The sequence below is a fragment of the Elephas maximus genome, chromosome 10, assembly GCF_024166365.1.
Source record: "Elephas maximus indicus isolate mEleMax1 chromosome 10, mEleMax1 primary haplotype, whole genome shotgun sequence".
NCBI lineage: Eukaryota > Metazoa > Chordata > Mammalia > Proboscidea > Elephantidae > Elephas > Elephas maximus.
In genome coordinates this window covers 15,639,037-15,656,469 of record NC_064828.1, presented here as the reverse complement: position 1 = coordinate 15,656,469, position 17,433 = coordinate 15,639,037, and the positions used below count along the sequence as shown (strand labels likewise).

The window sequence follows — 17,433 nt, the reverse complement described above, 5'->3', positions numbered from 1 at the left end:
TCTGTGAGAGAAAGATGTGGCATTCTGCTTCCATAAAGATTTACAGCCTTGAAAACCCTACTGGAACAACCTAAATGCCCATCAATAAATGAATGGATAAAGTGGGTACTCTCAGCCAGCAGAAGAAATGAAGTCTTGATACATGCTACTGTATGAATGGAGGTTGAAGACAATATGCTGCATAAACAAAGTCAGTCACAAAAGAATATTGTATGACCTCACTTACATAAAAAGAAAAGGCAACTGTACAGAGACTACAGTTTATTAGCAGTTACTAGGGGTTGGAAGGGAGGGGAAAGGGGAGTTATTGCTTATGGGAAAATCACATTAAGGGTAGGACTGCACAGCCAATTCTTGTTAAGTGCTGTCAATAAGTTGCGTACCTGTAAAAAACTGAATTGGCAAAAGTTGTGTGATAGATCGTAAAAACGGCAGGGGGTAGTTGTCTGACCTCTAGTTTCACAAGGAGGAAAGAAAATCAAGATCAACAGCCCAAGGCTGATTCCTGTGAGGCAGAGGTCAGACACACCTCCGCCTTCCAACCTTTTTACCAACCCTGACACCAAGCATCGCTTCCAGGGCACTCTCTGCTTCTCTGCTGGGTTCAGTAATTCGTGGTAATGGTCACAAAGAACTCACAGGCCATACTCACGATTGTGGAGCTTCTTAGGGAAGTAACAGGCTACAGTTCAGGCTCAGGAAAGCAGATCCTCCATAAGGAGAGCCTCTTCTTAGCTGTGCCCACAGGCACGCCTCTCCTGCCCTCAGCCTCTGCCCTGCTCCGGCAAGTGTTACAAAGCTCTTTTAGCTCTGCTGATAAGTGCCCTGAGGCAACTCACTCCACCAACAAGCCTCCTGACCAAAGGCACGCAGCTTTCTTGCTCCCACCATGCCATCTCCTGCCGTCATTTCTCTGCCACCGCTTCTCGAGTTCTCTGTCTCCTGGTTACAGGAGCTTCTCAGCACAGGGATCCCAGGTCCAAAGGATGTGCTTTTCGCTCCTGGCTCTTCTTCCTTGGTGATGGTGGGATCCTCTCTCTGCTCTGGAATTGGCTCTATTTTAAGGCAAAACTGACCAATTCCCTTGGTGGGCCACAATTACCCTATTAGCACAGTCCTGCCCAATCACTTGGGTGGGGTTACAAGACCATGGTGAGAAAGGCCACACAAAAACCATCTGTCAAACCTGACAACAGCAACTCCAAAGACTAGATACCTTAGGGGCAGTGAATTTATGGTAATGAGGGAAAAAGGACTCAGAAAAGGAAGGTGAGAATGGCTGCCACTTGAAGAATGAGATAAATGTTATTGAATTGCAAATGTAGAAACTGTTGAATTGGTTTTTTCTTTTTTAATAATTTTTATTGTACTTTAAGTGAAAGTTTACCAATCAAGTCAGTCTCTCACATATAAACTTATATACACCTTACTACATACTCCCATTTACTCTCCCCCTAAGAAAAAAAAAAATTTTTTTTTTTCTTAATGAGTCAGTCTGCTCCCTCCTTCCAGTCTCTCCTTTCGTGACCATTTTGCTAGTTTCTAACCCTCTCTACCCTCCCATCTCCCCTCCAGATAGGAGATGCCAACACAGTCTCAAGTGTCCAACTGATACAAGTAGCTCACTCCTCATCAGCATCTCTCTCCAACCCATTGTCCAGTCCATTCCATGTCTGATGAGTTGTCTTCGGGAATGGTTCCTGTCCTGGGCCAACAGAAGGTTTGGGGACCATGACCACCAGGATTCTTCTAGTCTCAGTCAGACCACTAAGTCTGGTCTTTTTATGAGAATTTGGGGTCTGCATCCCACTGACCTCCTGCTCCCTCAGGGGTTCTCTGTTGTGCTCCCTGTCAGGGCAGTCATCGGTTGTGGCCGGGCACCATCTAGTTCTTCTGGTCTCAGGATGATGTAAGTCTCTAGTTCATATGGCCCTTTCTATCCCTTGGGCTCATAATTATCTTGTGACCTCGGTGTTCTTCATTCTCCTTTGATCCAGGTGGATTGAGACCAATTGATGCATCTTAGATGGCCGCTTGTTAGCATTTAAGACCCCAGACGCCACATTTCAAAGTGGGATGCAGAATGTTTTCTTAATAGAATTTATTTTGCCAATTGACTTAGATGTCCCCTGAAGCCATAGTCCCCAAACCCCCGCCCTTGCCCTGCTAACCTTCGAAGCATTCAGTTTATCCAGGAAACTTCTTTGCTTTTGGTCCAATCCAGTTGAGCTGACCTTCCCTGTATTGAGTATTGTCCTTCCCTTCAGCTAAAGTAGTTCTTATCTACTATCTAATCAGTAAATAACCCTCTCCCACCCTCCCTCCCTCCCCCTTCTCGTAACCACAAAAGAATGTGTTCTTCTCAGTTTGAACTATTTCTCAAGATCTTATACAATATTTGTCCCTTTGCATCTGACTAATTTCACTCAGCATAATGCCTTCCAGGTTCCTCCATGTTATGTTTCACAGATTCATCACTGTTCTTTATCATTGCGTGGTATTCCATTGTGTGAATATACCATAATTTATTTATCCATTCATCCATTGATGGACACCTTGGTTGCTTCCAGCATTTTGCTATTGTAAATAGTGCTAAAATAAACATGGGTGTGCATATATCTGTTCGTGTAAAGGCTCTTATTTCTCTACAATATATTCCGAGGAGTGGGATTTCTGGGTTGTATGGTAGTTCTATTTCTAACTTTTTAAGGAAATGCCAGATAGATTTCCAAAGTAGTTGTACCATTTTACATTCCCACCAGCAGTGTGTAAGAGTTCCAATCTGTCCGCAGCCTCTCCAACATTTATTATTTTGTGTTTTTTGGATTAATGTGGTTTATGTTTTGCTGTCTGTATTCTCGACAACAAAAATTTAAAAACCCTGTGGGGCAATTCTACTCTATCCTGTAGGGTCGCTATGAGTTGGAATCAACTCAACAGCAATGGGTTAAAAGAGGCAATATTTGCCTTACCTGGTTGTAATGAGAAGTACTGGAGAATGTACGAAAGGTACTCAGCACCTTGTGTGGCAGGTTAAGATGCTCAGGAAGTGGTAGACAAAATCCCTTCTTGAGCCCTCTGAACAAGCCCAGACAGCGCTCTTACCCAGTTCCCTGTCTCACCTGGGTGGTATCCCCTTCGCCTGCTAGGTATCCTCTCCCAATGTTACTCTTCAAGTCCCAACCAGACTAGCCCACAGTTTACCACTCAGCTATACCACACAGCCGACTTCTAAGCACTGCTTTTTGCTATTTAAGTTGTATGTCACCTGCAGTTCTGTGGTGTACTGAATTACTGAATACAGGCCTTCTAGCCATGCATGGTCTTGTGACTGCTACAAAATGATTGGGTGGGACTATGCAAATAAGGTGCTTGTGGCCTACCAAGGGAATTGGACAGCTTGCTAATAATGGAAATAAGGTGCATGGAGCCCTAAAGAGGGGATTCATTAGTTTTGCTATCTGCTAGAAAGAGAGCAGGGGGAGGGGGATCATCACACCAAGAAGAAAAGTTGGGAGTGGAGGGCCTCCTTTGGACCCATGGTCCCTGCACAGAGATCCTCCTACGCCCAGGAGACAGGAGCAACAGCTGTAACACCAGAGACAGCATGAGACAGTGAGAAGCGGCAGAACTGGGAGACTGGCAGGAGATGGCACTGTGGGCTTCTCAGCCCGGGGAGTGAGGTGTCTACAGTGGATGTGTAGACCCACAAACCTAGAGAGCTGAGCACCTTTGGGCAGGAACCTTACTGGCAGGCACTTGGAGCTAGGCTTGCAGACCCACTGAGCCAGCAGTTTAGTGCCTTTGGGCCAAGGTCTACTGGCAGAGTGGTGTGCCCCCAGGCACTTATTGGCAGAGCTAAAGAGCTGCCTAACACTTTCCTGCGCAGGGGAGAGTTGAGGTGAGAGGCTGAGGACCAAAAGGAGGCCTGCCTGCGGGCTCAGCTGAGAAGCTGTCCTAATAGAAGAACTGTATCCTAAGTTGCGACCTGTTACTTTCCTAATAAGCCCCACAGTCGTGGGTATTGTGAGTTGTGTGTGGCTACTGCAACGAATTATCAAACCCAGCAGAGTGCTGTGCAAGGGACAGCTGATAACAGAATTGATAAAAATTTTAGAGAGGAAGTATGTCTGACCTCCATCTCATAGCTATCATCCTTGACTGTTGATCTCAATTCTCCTGCCCCCTTGTGAAGCTAGAAGTCTGATGCTGCCCCAGCACCATTTTTATGTTTTTCCCCCAAAAAGCCTGTAAGCATCTTTGAGGTTAGGAGTGTCATGCTACATTACGATTTCCTGCAACATCTAGCAAAGTGGAAGGGGCAGATCAGTATTTGCTAAATCTATAGCAGAGCAAGTAAAAATTTATTTAGGCTCCAGATCAGATTACTGCCCAGAACACCTCCATGTGCACAAGGGGCATGTGGCGAAGCAGAGGTCAAGGGGGAACAAGAGAAGGGCAAGAGCGTGTGCAAGTACTGTGGACTATGCCAAGGGGAAGTCAGGTGAAGATCCCTTGTGAGAACTGGACACAAAAGTTCTAACTGGGCAAGACGAGTAGCCATAGGTATTCAAACAATTACATTCCTAGAAATAAACTAGGGAGGATCTCAGGTTTCCACCCTCTGCTCTTAAGAAGGAGGAAGTAAAATGCCAATTACAACTTCATTTTGGTAAACCATCTTTCAAACTGTAAACATCCTGAAAGTGAACAGAAGAAAACATTCAGCACACTGGTGAGATTTAACCAGGTTTCCCCTCAAATACTTGAGGAATAGCCTATGAATGCTTATGTCTGAGGGCAAAGACTTTTCGCCTTTTGAGCTAGGGTGTGGGTGCTACTTGGCTTGATGGGTGGCTCTGGGCAGCCTTGGAAAACAATGAAGCCGAAGGATGGTTACGGTGAGAGCGGTGGTATATAAAGACGAAACTGGGAGGTGCAGAAAAGATCAGTGGTGGCCAAAGCCAAAGTCCGCCTAGCTTGACTAGGAAATGGAACATGGCTGTGCCTTTGTTAAATCAGTGGGAGGCCGGCCAGGGACTTCATTTGACTGAAGGACTCTGCGCCTGGGCCAGGTTCAGGATTAGCTGCACAAAGCAAGCAGTAGGCACATAATCATGTGTAGGAGTTGAGGGAGAACAGGCAGCTTGTGGCCATGGCCTGGTGAATGGACTCAGGCACCTACTGCTACAAATAGGCAACATCCCCAGAAGACTAGCTAGGACTCCTGGAAGACAGGAGCTGGCCACAGACCACTTAATGAGCGGTAGGAAACGGTTGTGTTAAGCCAGAGCCTTGAACGTGTTAACTAGATTAGTTCAATAGTGTTCAGTGGGCATTTAGGTTAAAATGCTTTTCCATTCCTCATTGTTACAGTCAGAATATTTATAGAAATATTTATTTTAAAAGAAGTGCCTTTAAAAAAAAATAGAAGTGATTTAGATTTAAAGCTCCAAGGTGTACTGTTTCAGGTGTCATTGTTACTATACCTTCACCCCATTTATTAAGCCAAACCATTTCAAGCAACTTCAAGTTCATAAATTTACAATGAGGTGCAGAAGCCCAACCAGGATGGGACAGAATGCATTCTAGGTTAAAAGGGGACAGCACGGCTCCTCAATGATGTCTCCCGTGTACAAGTAAGGTTTTCTTCCCGTACACGTGAACGTGAACTTTTAGATCCTTCGGCTATGGCTGGTTTAGTCTCCCAGTTCTAATGGTGTACTGCTTTGTTGCCTAGGAGGTGGAGCCAAGCCTCCAGGTCCCCCTTCTTATAGGCCTCAATGATCTATTTGTGAGGCTCAGGAGAGCTGACCGATCTGACTGTTGGGAACACTTGCTTAAAGGTGGGACTGCCACTCCAGCATAAACCTGTCCTTAATCCTACTGCAGAAGCTGTTTCCATCCAGGAATGGTGAGTCCTAGACCACAGCCAAGAAGCCTATGTCCTAAGTGGCTTCCTGGGAGAGTTCATCCCCAAAGGGAGCCATCTAGCCACTTCCTGTTTATCACATTTCTAATAGCTGCTCCATTTCTTCAAGGGCGGTTGTAACATCATTCACTTGATTGTTACATATGTTTTGCTGTTCTAGGAACCGGATCCTTTCTTCTTCTTTCGTCTTCAACTTTACCTTTAAGGCCTGCATGGAATGACATGAACAAACTAAAACAAAACTCAACACCACCACAGTAAACATTATGTTTCTATTCCACTGAGGAAGGCCATTGGAATGCTCACAGGCACTATTATTTTCTATCTTAGATTTGTTTGTCTGTGCTGTTTGGAGGAATTATGTCTCTATCTTAAAGGCTCCTAAATCTAACCTAGAGCAATGAAATCCTACAGGATTCAGTACAGTAGCCAATGATTCATTCCAGCAGTTCAGACCCAGGAATCTGGGTTTCCTGCTACAGGATTCATTCTTAAAATGTGCCCTTATCACGCTTCCACAGCACACATCTCATACAGGTCCCAACTCTCAGTTCTGAGCGACCCAGCGTGCTGCGCACTGCCTCACGCCCCGGAAACATGAGCATCGCTAAGAAAGAGTCCTCCGGAATGGAAAAAGGAAATTAGTGGGACAACTGGTGAAATCCAAATGATTTCTGGAACTTAGCGAAGAATAACACACCAACGTTGGCTGGGTTTTGACAAAGAGACCATGATAATACGTTAACATTAGGAGAGATGAAGTCTCTGTTATCTTTGCAAATTTTCCACAAATTTAAAATTACTCCAAAATAAAAACAATTAAAGATAACCAGAAAGAGTTCTCCACGTATCGACATATTGTGGTAGAAAATGGTACTTTTGCCTCAGTGATGTCTGCCTCTCACCTGTAACTCCTCCATCTGCTTTTTGGCTGTTTCATTAAAAAGCTTCAGCTCATCTCGCAAAGTTTCTAACAGCAGCTGAAAGTACAATGCACAACAAATCTTTACTGGAATGTGGAAGCTTTTGTTCCATCTCTTCATATAAAATGCCACTGAATTAGATGACCGCTAAGTCCACTTTTTTTTTTTTAAGTCCATTCAATCATTTACCGATCCTCTACCACACATGCCAGGCACTTAACTGGGAGGGAAGGCTTGATGAACTCAGTCCACAGGAAAGGCCCGGTTACTGCACTGTGATGTGCTTTGTGTGGCAAGGCGACATGAACAAAATGCAGTAACCACAGGAGGGAGGCTGAAGGCCTGGGCAGCTGGGGAAGGCGTCCCTATCCACTAGTCTGTGATTGCAAGATGACGATAGCTCTTCTTGGGGAAGCGGCCACAGAGGCTCAAGAGACTTGAAGCCCAAACAGTTACCTGCCTACTTCAGGGAAGGAATCAAAAAGAAGCCAAGAACCTAAACTTAACTCAAGCTGGATCTTTGTATCATACAGTTCTCAGCAAGGGAATAAGGGGAGAAATTTGGTTAGGTGTAGAATGGAGAAACTAGAAAGCTCTTTATACGGGTTCATCTTACTATTTGTTTTAAAGTAGTAGTACACTTTCAATTCAGATTCACTTAACACTTGCAAGCACAAAGCCAACTTGCAAGTAAAATATGCTATTTTGGGAGTACGTATCTCTCTATTCTCTTCCTCTATCGTGGACAACCACAGGCCATTTATTGGGGTGTACTGAGCACACAGCAGAGCCCCTCAGATTTCCAGCGCCCCATAGTCCTTTGGTCCTCACCATTGAGTCTATGTGATCCGTAGTGGATTCCTGTTGTGCTGCCAGGGTCTCACTTCCTAAAACCAACAGATATGACAAATCAGCCTTGCGTGGGCAACGGCACCTTCAACAGAACAGAAACCTCTCCGTGGACAAGCACAGGGGAGCTCACGAGAGAAACTCATCTGACCGTCTAGTCTCTGACACTCTCCCCGAGTTTGCTTCTTGGCAGGGCCACCCATGCTTACCCTCAAGGGCTTGCTCTCTAGGTTTGGATATGGACAAAAATTCATTTTGCTTTCTCCTTACCTTAGTGGAAACAGGCTGGAGTTTCTCCAAAGGAAATGTTTCGGTTGGATTTTTGTTTTGTTTACAAGATACAAAGCTACTTTTAAGTCCTTAACAAAAATTTATTATTATAAGGTAAAAGTAGCACATGCATATGGGTAAATTAAAATTATACAAAAGTATATAGTGACTATAAAGAATATATTCTAAAATGCAACCCATAGGTTAACTAGTACCATTCAAAGCCAACATTTCTTCATTCAAACAGGCCTGGGCCCCTTCCCTGGGCATTCCCAGGCTCCTTCCTCAACTCAGTCCAAGGCCACCCTTGGACTTGGAGCAATTCCTCTGCTCTCTTCTTCACTCCAGACTCTGCTCTCCAGGGACAGGGCAGGACAGGAGTCACATTAAACCTCAGTGATTCCGGTGGTTAGCCAGGTTTAGGAACCCTTGAAACGGTATTATGTCTCCCTCTTCCCACCTGGGAAAGTTACCAGGGTGCCCCTCCCTTGAAAGAAACGTCTTCTGGTCTATCTGAACGGGCATGCCTGTTGGCACCATGTGAATGGCATCACGTGTTCACATAAGGAAAAGATAAGCCTCTCCCTCCACAACCTCCTAGCGTTCTGTTAAACAAGATCAATGCCACATGAGGGAGAAAGCAGCTGAACAAGAGAAGCTTCCAAAATCTTTAGCAACCCCTGGCCCCACTGAGTCAGCTGATGTCATGCTAGATGCTAGATAATCAATAGAGTGAAGTCAGCCCAAGAAGGGGTAGCGTGGTGCATTGATTCCTTTGAAGGCAGCTGTGTGCCGTCTCTCACCTGGGTTGATGCCCTTGCTCTCCAAAATTGCCAAACAATTGTCCTGAAATTTCTCCAGCAGCTCTACCTTCTGAGTCAGGTCCTTCAGCTCTCCCTGTTGGGGTGCCACACAGACAGATCAGGCCTGAACCATTCCCTGGGTGATCTTTGCTACCCTTGCTCTTGGAAAGCCACAGCACAAGCCTGGTGTCCTCTATTTCTGGCCTCGGGGACTTAGGCATTACAAGCTTGTTCCCACCCAGAGAATGATCCCTCAGGATTCCACAGGCATTGCCCTTTGGCAGCTGACGGCAGAGGTCTGGTCTCTTACCTGAGTTTCAGTCAACTTCAGGTGCAACTGCTTGTTGACTGCCTCTAAGAGCTGGTTCTTATCCTTTAGCTCCTCCTCTGATTTCTGCTTACTCAGTGGTTTGTAGCTGTAATAATAATTGTACGTATATGAAGAGGTACGGGGTTGAGACTACGGGGTATGGAGTTACACAACAGCGGTTCGAATCCCAGTCTCACCACATAGTGGCATACGACCTTCCAAAAAACCCAAAACCCGACTGCATCAAGTCAATTCTGACACGCAGAGACCCTACAGAACAGGGGAGAACCACCCCACTGGGTTTCCAAGGAGCGGCTGGTGGATTCAAACTGCCAACCTTTTGGTTAGCAGCCAAATGCTTAACTGCTTGTGCCAGCAGGGCTCCATATGACCTTCAATAGGTTGCATATCCTCTCTGAAGCTGTTTCCTCATTTCTAGAATTAGGATTTACATCCATGTCTCATATTATTATGTAAAATAAATGAGAGAATGCATATACAATTCTTAGCACAGCTACTGGCACAGGCTAAACATTTAATAAGTAATATCCCTGGGTGGTAGAATCGGTTAAGCGCTCAACTACTAACTGAAATATTGGCAGTTCGAACCCACCCAGAAGGACCTCAGAAGGAAGGCCTTGAGATCAGCTTCTAAAGGCCACAGCCGTGAAAACCCTATGGAGTAGTTGTACGCTGCACACATGGGGTAGATCACTAACCACATGAAGCTCCTCTGATCCGGAAGGCTTTCCGCTCCTGCTGACTGGCAGAGCCGGGTTAGATTCTGAACCAGCCATGGTCCTGACAGGAGACCCAATAAGCTCATCTGCTACTCAAGACAGTAGCATCATTGATTCCTGCCCCAGTGATGGTTCTCAAACCTGCTGTTCTACTCCTGAAAACCCCACCCAGATATCTGGGGTGGAACCCAGACTGCAGCGTGATCCTGAATGAGACCCACTACCCTACGACAGTGGCCTAGTTCCATTTCCCCTGATGCTCGCTCACCTCTTTCTGATGTTCTTCTTAAGGGCAGGGTCTGCAGCTTTCATCTGTCTAGAGAACCAAAAACAAAAAACTTAATCAGAAAACCACAGTACTACTGTTACGTGTGTTGTCAACAAGGCAGGACAAAGCCTGAGTTTCTGAGTGAAGAACCAGAGAAAACAGCCCAAGCTTGAGAAGCTCTGAGGGTTCATGCACTTTTGTTTTACCACAGACTACTAAAAAAGGTGTATTAATAAGGAACAGGCTTCCCTCCCCTGACCACACCCAACCACCAACCTGACAGACCTCCTGCTCAAGATCAGGTCAGCTTTACTCATGGGGGAACTGAGAGCTGTGCTGGGAGACACACATATACACACACACACTACAACGGGGCTGGACTGTGCTCAGGCCAGCCACCTAGTCCCCACATCCCATAAATATCACTTAGGGCTGGTGTTGGACCACAGTACTGCCACTTGCACACTCAGAGCAATGAGTAAGCCTTGCTGTGTCTCTTCAGAACAGACCAGCACGTAGGGTTCTGACGAACTGCACGGCAGTGCTACACTGCTCTAGGTCGCTGCCCACAGGCCACCCATTCAGATGGCACGTGCTCCTGAAAACCCTGTTTTCTCATTCCTGGTGCTAAGCAATTTCCAGCAAGATGCTCTCATTAGATACCAATGATCTGACTCTTACCCAGTCTCTCGTCTTGGTTTGATGATTTTTGTAACATCATTCTCTGAACTGCCTGAATGAAAAAGTCTGGTAATGTCTACTTCTTTGGACTTAACAGGTAATAGACTTTTAGAAGTAGCTCGAGATTGTTTGTCTGTAAAAGAAACAAGAGTGTGAAACCTCAAGCAGCACGACCCAGCTGCTGCAACCCTGTAACGGAGGTCCATTCCAAGTTGTCATAAACCATGCTGGCCAATCTCAATTTTGAAGATTAGTTCGGAATAAGACTTCTGCAAATAGAAACCAAAATTCTTTAAATGAGCGTAGCCAAAAGCTTGATGAAACACCAGACTGAATGGCTGGAGGGTACAATGTGAATGTGGAGGTTGATAAAAGCAGAGAACTAAATGAAAGGCAGAGTGGAGGACGGCAGGGCAGAACACAGCTGAGTCCTTTGTCAAGCACCACTGGAACTGTACCATTTTCTTAAGCTTCCAAGTACTCTGCACACCCTCCTAACTCAACACTCAAGCTGCTTCGTTTTCTTTTCATTGCTGCTGTTGTTGTTTTAGTAGCCCCTGGGTGGTGCAAACAGTTAACGTGATTGGCTGCTAACTGAAAGGTTAAAGGTTCAAGTCTGTCTTGAAAAAAAAGCCCTGGCAATCTACTTCCAAAAACTCAGCCACTGAAAACCCTATGGAGCACAGTTCTACCCTGACACACATGGGGTCACTGTGAGATGGAATCGACTCAATGGCAATTGGTTGGTTGGTGGCTATTTTCCCCAGACTGTATCCCTAACAACTCAAAGAGATAATCTGTGTGTCCCTAGCCTAGTAGAGCATCTGACATATTAATACATTTTCAATAACTGTTGAATACATGTAACACTTCAGTATCAGCGGCTGTTTCACAAACCTTCATCCCTGAACTGAAAGTGTCTCCTCTGGTCTTCCTTCCCTCTTCCATGCTGACCGGCTCTGCCACCAGTCTTTTTAACCTGTTTATCCTCCATAAGTTAAAACCAAAACAGTTGCCATCGAAGTCAACTCCAGCTCACGGCAACCAGAAGTGGGTCAGACTAGAACTGTTCCATAGGGTTTTCAATAGCTGATTTTTCTGATGTAGCCTGCCAGGTCTTTCTTCCAAGGCACCTCCGGGAAGACTTAAACCTCCAACCTTTCAGTTTGCAGCTGAGCACATTAACTGTTCGTACCAACCAGAGACTTCCCGCTAAGTTTTGTTGCTGTTGTGTGCCATCAAGTCAATTCCGACTAATAACGATCCTATAGGACAGGGTAGAACTGCCCCATAGGGTTTCCTAGGCTGAAATCTTTACTAGAGCAGATTGCCAGGTCTTTTCTTCCACGGAGTGGCTGGTGAGTTCAAACCTCTGGCCTTTCCCTTTTGGTTAGCAACTGAGAGCTTAACCACTGAGCTCCTTCCAGGGCTCCTTCCATTAAGTTTAGAGGTTCCTACTTGGCATTATTCTGATTTTCTTGCTAAGCCATTGCCAGATAACACAAATGGCCCTATCATGCCACCCTTCTCTCCCAAAGGAGAGCATTTTCCCCCAGCCCTTGTGCCAATTATCTACAATTCCTTTTTCACAGCAAATTCAAATAACTTATTCTGGAGTTAAGCACTCCCCCTGACACACACACACACACACACACACACACACACACACACACACACAGAGGGGCTTTTCTAGCTTATACTAACTTCACTCTGTTCACTATAAAATGGCTCTCTTAAGCTTGATATACGGTTAAGAGCCACAACAACTCAGACAAGTTGAAGAAATGGGGTACAAAGCACTGGAACATACAAATAAAAACCCAGTGCTGTCGAGTCGATTCTGACTCATAGTGACCCTACAGGACAGAGTAGAACTGCCCCATAGAGTTTCCAAGGACTGGAAACTGGAACATAAAAAAACTAGGAAATTGGTTTTGTATTTGGTAAAGACTTTATTTTGAAAACTCTAGCTAGCAATAGTTTGGAATGAATAGGATTTCTCGGGTTACCAGTCTTTCCTTTATAGGTACACTCAACGGGCAACTTCACTACTTTAGATACCATCACCCACAAAGCAAATATTAAAAGGGCTCTTTTTGACATCTCTGTCTGAAGTAAAACGTAACTTTAGAGGAATATATTTTACCTTCTCCTGTCTCAAGTATTAGTAAACTCGTTACTGTTGAGTCGATTCCAATTAATAGCAGCCCTATAGAAGAGAGAACTGCCCCACAGGGTTTCCAAGGAGCAGCTGGTGGATTCTAACTGCCCTCGCCTTTTGGTTAGCAGCCAGGGCTCCCAAGGATTAATAAGTTATACTCAATAACAAATCAGCCCCATGTAAAAATGAGTTAATAGTAAATCGATCAAAACGATAAAATGATCGTTGACTCAAATTGGTTCCAATAATCCATATTTCTAGAACCCACGCACTGCAGTGAAGGAGAAACATTGTAGGATTTAACACAACTACCTTAAAATGGGAGACACTAGGAGGGGAATTAGATGGTGGTGTCGTGGAAGGTGTGGTGCAAAGAACTAAATCTGGCTTTCTGTCTATGGTTTTTGAAAACAGACTGAGCAATTAAAGTGCTCTTTGTTTTTTAAAATAGCCAGGCAAGTAGGGGCTACATACACAGGCCCCATACCTGGCAAACTAATTTCAGGAAGGAAGGGGGCAAGACACAATCAATCCTACATATCCACCGAGATCCCAACGGCTAGAGGACCCTGGGCTTGGGGCTGTCTTTTCGGGGCTTCCAGGACTGGTAAGAACATCATGCACAGGGGAGGAGCAACATGTGCCTGGAGAAAAGGGAGGCCGCGTACAGGGCCTCTCCCAGAGCTTGCCAGATGCGTCACTACACTGGTGTCCTGTCTGGTTATAATAAGTGGGTAACTGTAAGTACAGGTAATAGTCTCCATGAATTTTGTGAGCCATTCTAGAGAATTAACCAGCTCATGAGGGTTAATGGGGGTTTAGTGAGAGTTGGCAGAGAGGCTAGAAGGAAGAGTCCTAACTTGTGGAGACTCAACTCTTGAGCGGTTAGGGTCAGAGAGAGAAAGGGGCATGTGGGTGGCTGGTGTTGAAATGATGAAGTGGGAAAGTAGGGCCATGAGTTAGCTTCACATTTTGGAAATTAGCCCTATGTTATCCACAAGGAAGGGAAGGAGACTTGTTTCTCACTTCATATGGTTCTCTAACAATTTTTTTTTTACATGTGCATGTATTACCTACTCCAAAAACTAAAACACAAACAACTGACCCATACCCAAAATTGGAAGAAAAAAGCTGGGAGGCAGCCTAAAAATTTTTAACTGTTGAGGTTATGTACGATCATGAAGTGGAGGACAACGTTAGGAAGCAAAGACACTGAAAACCTCCAACTTGGCTGGGGAGAGCTAGTCACTCCCCACTGAGCAAGGGGCACTGCAATCTAGGGAGACAGCGGAGCTAGGTCAGCAGATGTGGTGGCTTCGGGTCTTCCAGCAATTCCTCAGTCCCTTGCTGACGTGGGGATTAACGCCCAGGTGTTCTGAGGCAACAGAAGCTGTTAAACCCTTGGAGAAAAGCCTGTTTACCCCACAGATCAATCAACCCTACTACTGCTCATCAACTAGCTGAAAGGAGTCATCTGGGAAAGGCTCAGAAATGGCGGCTTCATCATCTCCCACAATAGTTTTCCAGTGCCTGAAGCTTATTCTGTGCTATAATCTCTAGATTAGGCAGCTGACAACTGCAGATCCTATGCAACGACTTTCAACCACAAGCAAGGTAACAAAGCCAAGTGGCCAAGCAATTAGTTGTTTTTAATCATGTCTCTCTCTTCTTTATTCTCAAATACTGGGACTAGGCTGATCCCTCTCTCCTTTCACTTAACAAACATTTATTGAGCCAGTACTATATGAGAGACACTGGGAAGGTATAAATGTGAAAAACATGACATGGTGTCAACAACCTAGTGCCTGCCGTCCCCCCCGCCGCCCCCCACCAAGTATCCCACTTCCCAAACGACCTGGACAGTCCAGGCCCTCGAGACTGTCTACACTGGAAATAAAAGTGGTAACTCGTGAAATGGCAATTCCTGGCTTAATGGGAATTAAAAAAAAAAACCACAACTGACGAGTCGATTCCAACTCATAGCGACGCTATAAGACAAAGCAGAACTGCTCCACAAGGTTTCCAAGGACCGCCTGGTGGACTCGAACTGCCGATCTTTTAGCTCGCGGCCGAACCCTTAACCACTACGCCACGAGGGTTTAGTGTAGACCAACCAGCAGCTTGAATCTAAGCAGCACGGGTTAGGTCTTGGAGGGTAGCAGGGCAGGTCTAAGGCCCCACCACTTGACCCTTCCCCTAACTCCCAACCATAAACCTAGAAAGCCTGGTTTTAAGAGTAGGTTGTTAGAGCCGACGGAATGCACTCCCCCGGTCCGTGCCCCCATCCCCGCACACACACCCCCCTACCACTACACGTCGCTCTGCAGGGACCCAAGGGGGACCGAGGTTGGACACCCACCTGCGGGCAGGCCGCCGCTCAGCACAGAGGGGGGCTGCAGAGTGTACACTGTCTTAACTACGCTGGTCATCGTAACGAGGCGGCACGGCTGGACCCTGGAGGATGCAAGGGTGGTGTCAGCTATCAGGCGCTGGGCCGCCCGCCCCAGCAGGGCCCGCCGACCTAGCCGGCAGCCGGGCGCCCAAGCGGGCCGAGGGTTCGGGGCGGGCGCGACCTGACCAGCCCCGGCTCTGGGGAGAGGCCGGGAAAGAGAGGACCTCTTCGGGATGACCTTTACACTTGATCCTAGCCAAAAGGCCGAGAAGGATGAGTGGGAGTTAACCAGCCCATTCCGTCCGCCCCCCACATTCAGCGCAATCCCTTGTCCCAGGAGAGCCGAACCCGGGAGCCCGCCGCTCCGGCCTGCAGTCCTCCTCGATCTCGTTCAAAAGACGCTCTGAAGTAACTGCCGCACCCGGGACCGAGTCCGCCGCCTCCGTTTCAAATGGAAACTTCCGGTAGCTGGGCGGGAGGGAATGAGATTCGGCTTCCGTAGGCAGCCATGTTGTACGGAAAATACTATCCTGGCCTATGGCTTCAGGAGCTGCCATGCTGTACGGTAGATTCGAGTAGAGGCGGGAGACTGACTTTCCCAGCCACTGGTGTTGGAGCCCGCAGGTCTCAGCGGGGTGCACTTTACTGGCCTGAGTGGAGCTAATGAGCCACCCGCGTCATGTTCTGGGCTTGGGACACAAACGTGGCCACGTTGAGAGTCCATGTTGTCACAATCCTTATTATTTGGTCTGTGATTATTAAGGATATATTATTGCATGATGTCTGATTACGTAGAGCACAGGTTATTTGGATTCGAAGAAAGCTTCACGTTACAGGGTGGAGAATGGCAGGTGAGACTTGGAGAAAAGCCTGTGGACTGAAATACCTGAGGCACCTACCTGCAGTCCTAACTTTAATGGCATTTATCCAGATTTTAAGCAGAGATTCAAAGCTACTTCTAATAACGGGGCAGAGTTCTCAAGCACTTAACGCATTCACTTATTCATTTCACTCAACAAATGTTTATTGAGTACTTGCTGTGTGCTATGGAGCACAGCCACTATCCTAACTGGGTGAAGGGACAGCAAAGTTCAAGAGTAATCTTATGTCTGCCCTTGAGTTTACAATCTAGTGCAGGAAATGGTAAATAAATATATGTACATATTTACCAATTGTGGTAAAACTATGAAGGAAAAGTACAAGGTATTATGAGAGAGAATAGCAGCAGAATCTAGTTTAAATTGGGCGATCAGGAAGGACCTCTCTGAGGTGATGTTTGATTCAGGAAGGATTAGTGGGAGTTAACAAAATGAATACAGGAGAGAAATACAAACCCTCAGGGCAACAATAGGGTTTTCTCCTTTTTTTTTTTTTGAAACATTTTATTGTGGTTTGATTGAAAGTTTACAAAGCAAATTAGTTTCCCATTCAACAATTAGTACACATTTGGTTTTGTGACATTACTTGCAATCCCCTCAATGTGACAGCACTCTACCCCCTTCCTCCGTGGGTACTCTGTTTCCATTAGCCCATCTTTCCTGCCCCTTCCTGCCTCCTGAACTTTGTTTTTGGACAAATGCTGCCCTTTTGGTCTCATATGGTTGATTGTCCTAAGGAGCAGCATATTCCTCACAGGTGTTATTATTCACTTTATATGCCTACTGTTTGGCTGAAAGGTGATATCTGGGAGTAGATTCTGCTCCAGGTTTCAAAGGGTGTCTAAGGGCCATAGTCTTGGGGTTTCACCAGTCTCAATCATACCAGTAAGTCTGGTCTTTTTTATTAATTCAAATTTGTTTTACATGTTTCTCCCACTCTGTCCAGGATCTTCTACTGTGATCCTGATGAGAGTGGTAGGTAGTAGTAGCTAGGCACCATCTAGTTCTTCTGACCTCAGCCTAGTGGAGGCTGTGATTCATGTGGTCCATTAGTCTTCTGGACTGTTTCCTTGAGACTTTTATTTTCTTCACTCTTCTTTGCTCTGGACAGAAAGAGACCAATAGTTGTATCTTTTAAGATCCTAGACGTTACTCACTACAGTAGGATGTAGAACATTGTGGACTATACTATGCCAATTAACCGAGATAACCCCCAAGAATATGGT

The 17,433-nt window shown here is 45.9% G+C and overlaps 1 protein-coding gene across 6 annotated transcripts in view; it reads right to left on the bottom strand.

Moving 5' to 3' along the window:
* The window catches only part of KNSTRN (kinetochore localized astrin (SPAG5) binding protein), a 28,993-nt gene extending 13,107 nt beyond the window's left edge, over window positions 1-15,886 (bottom strand). For 5 of the 6 annotated variants that reach the window (XR_007518945.1, XR_007518946.1, XM_049898344.1 and 2 more), the window contains exons 1-8: window positions 15,678-15,886; window positions 15,297-15,391; window positions 10,777-10,909; window positions 10,096-10,143; window positions 9,088-9,193; window positions 8,778-8,871; window positions 7,687-7,742; window positions 6,838-6,912 (exon numbers count right to left, since the gene is read on the bottom strand). Coding sequence is in view for 4 of the 6 variants with exons in the window: in XM_049898344.1 (XP_049754301.1) it covers window positions 6,838-6,912; window positions 7,687-7,742; window positions 8,778-8,871; window positions 9,088-9,193; window positions 10,096-10,143; window positions 10,777-10,909; window positions 15,297-15,391; window positions 15,678-15,886 (816 nt within the window). In the remaining 2 variants the exon portion in view is untranslated. Of the gene's footprint in view, window positions 1-4,263; window positions 6,141-6,837; window positions 6,913-7,686; window positions 7,743-8,777; window positions 8,872-9,087; window positions 9,194-10,095; window positions 10,144-10,776; window positions 10,910-15,296; window positions 15,392-15,677 lie in introns of those variants that run through there. The other variant, XM_049898343.1, reaches the window with a different exon arrangement.
* Between the last annotated feature and the right edge of the window lie 1,547 nt (window positions 15,887-17,433).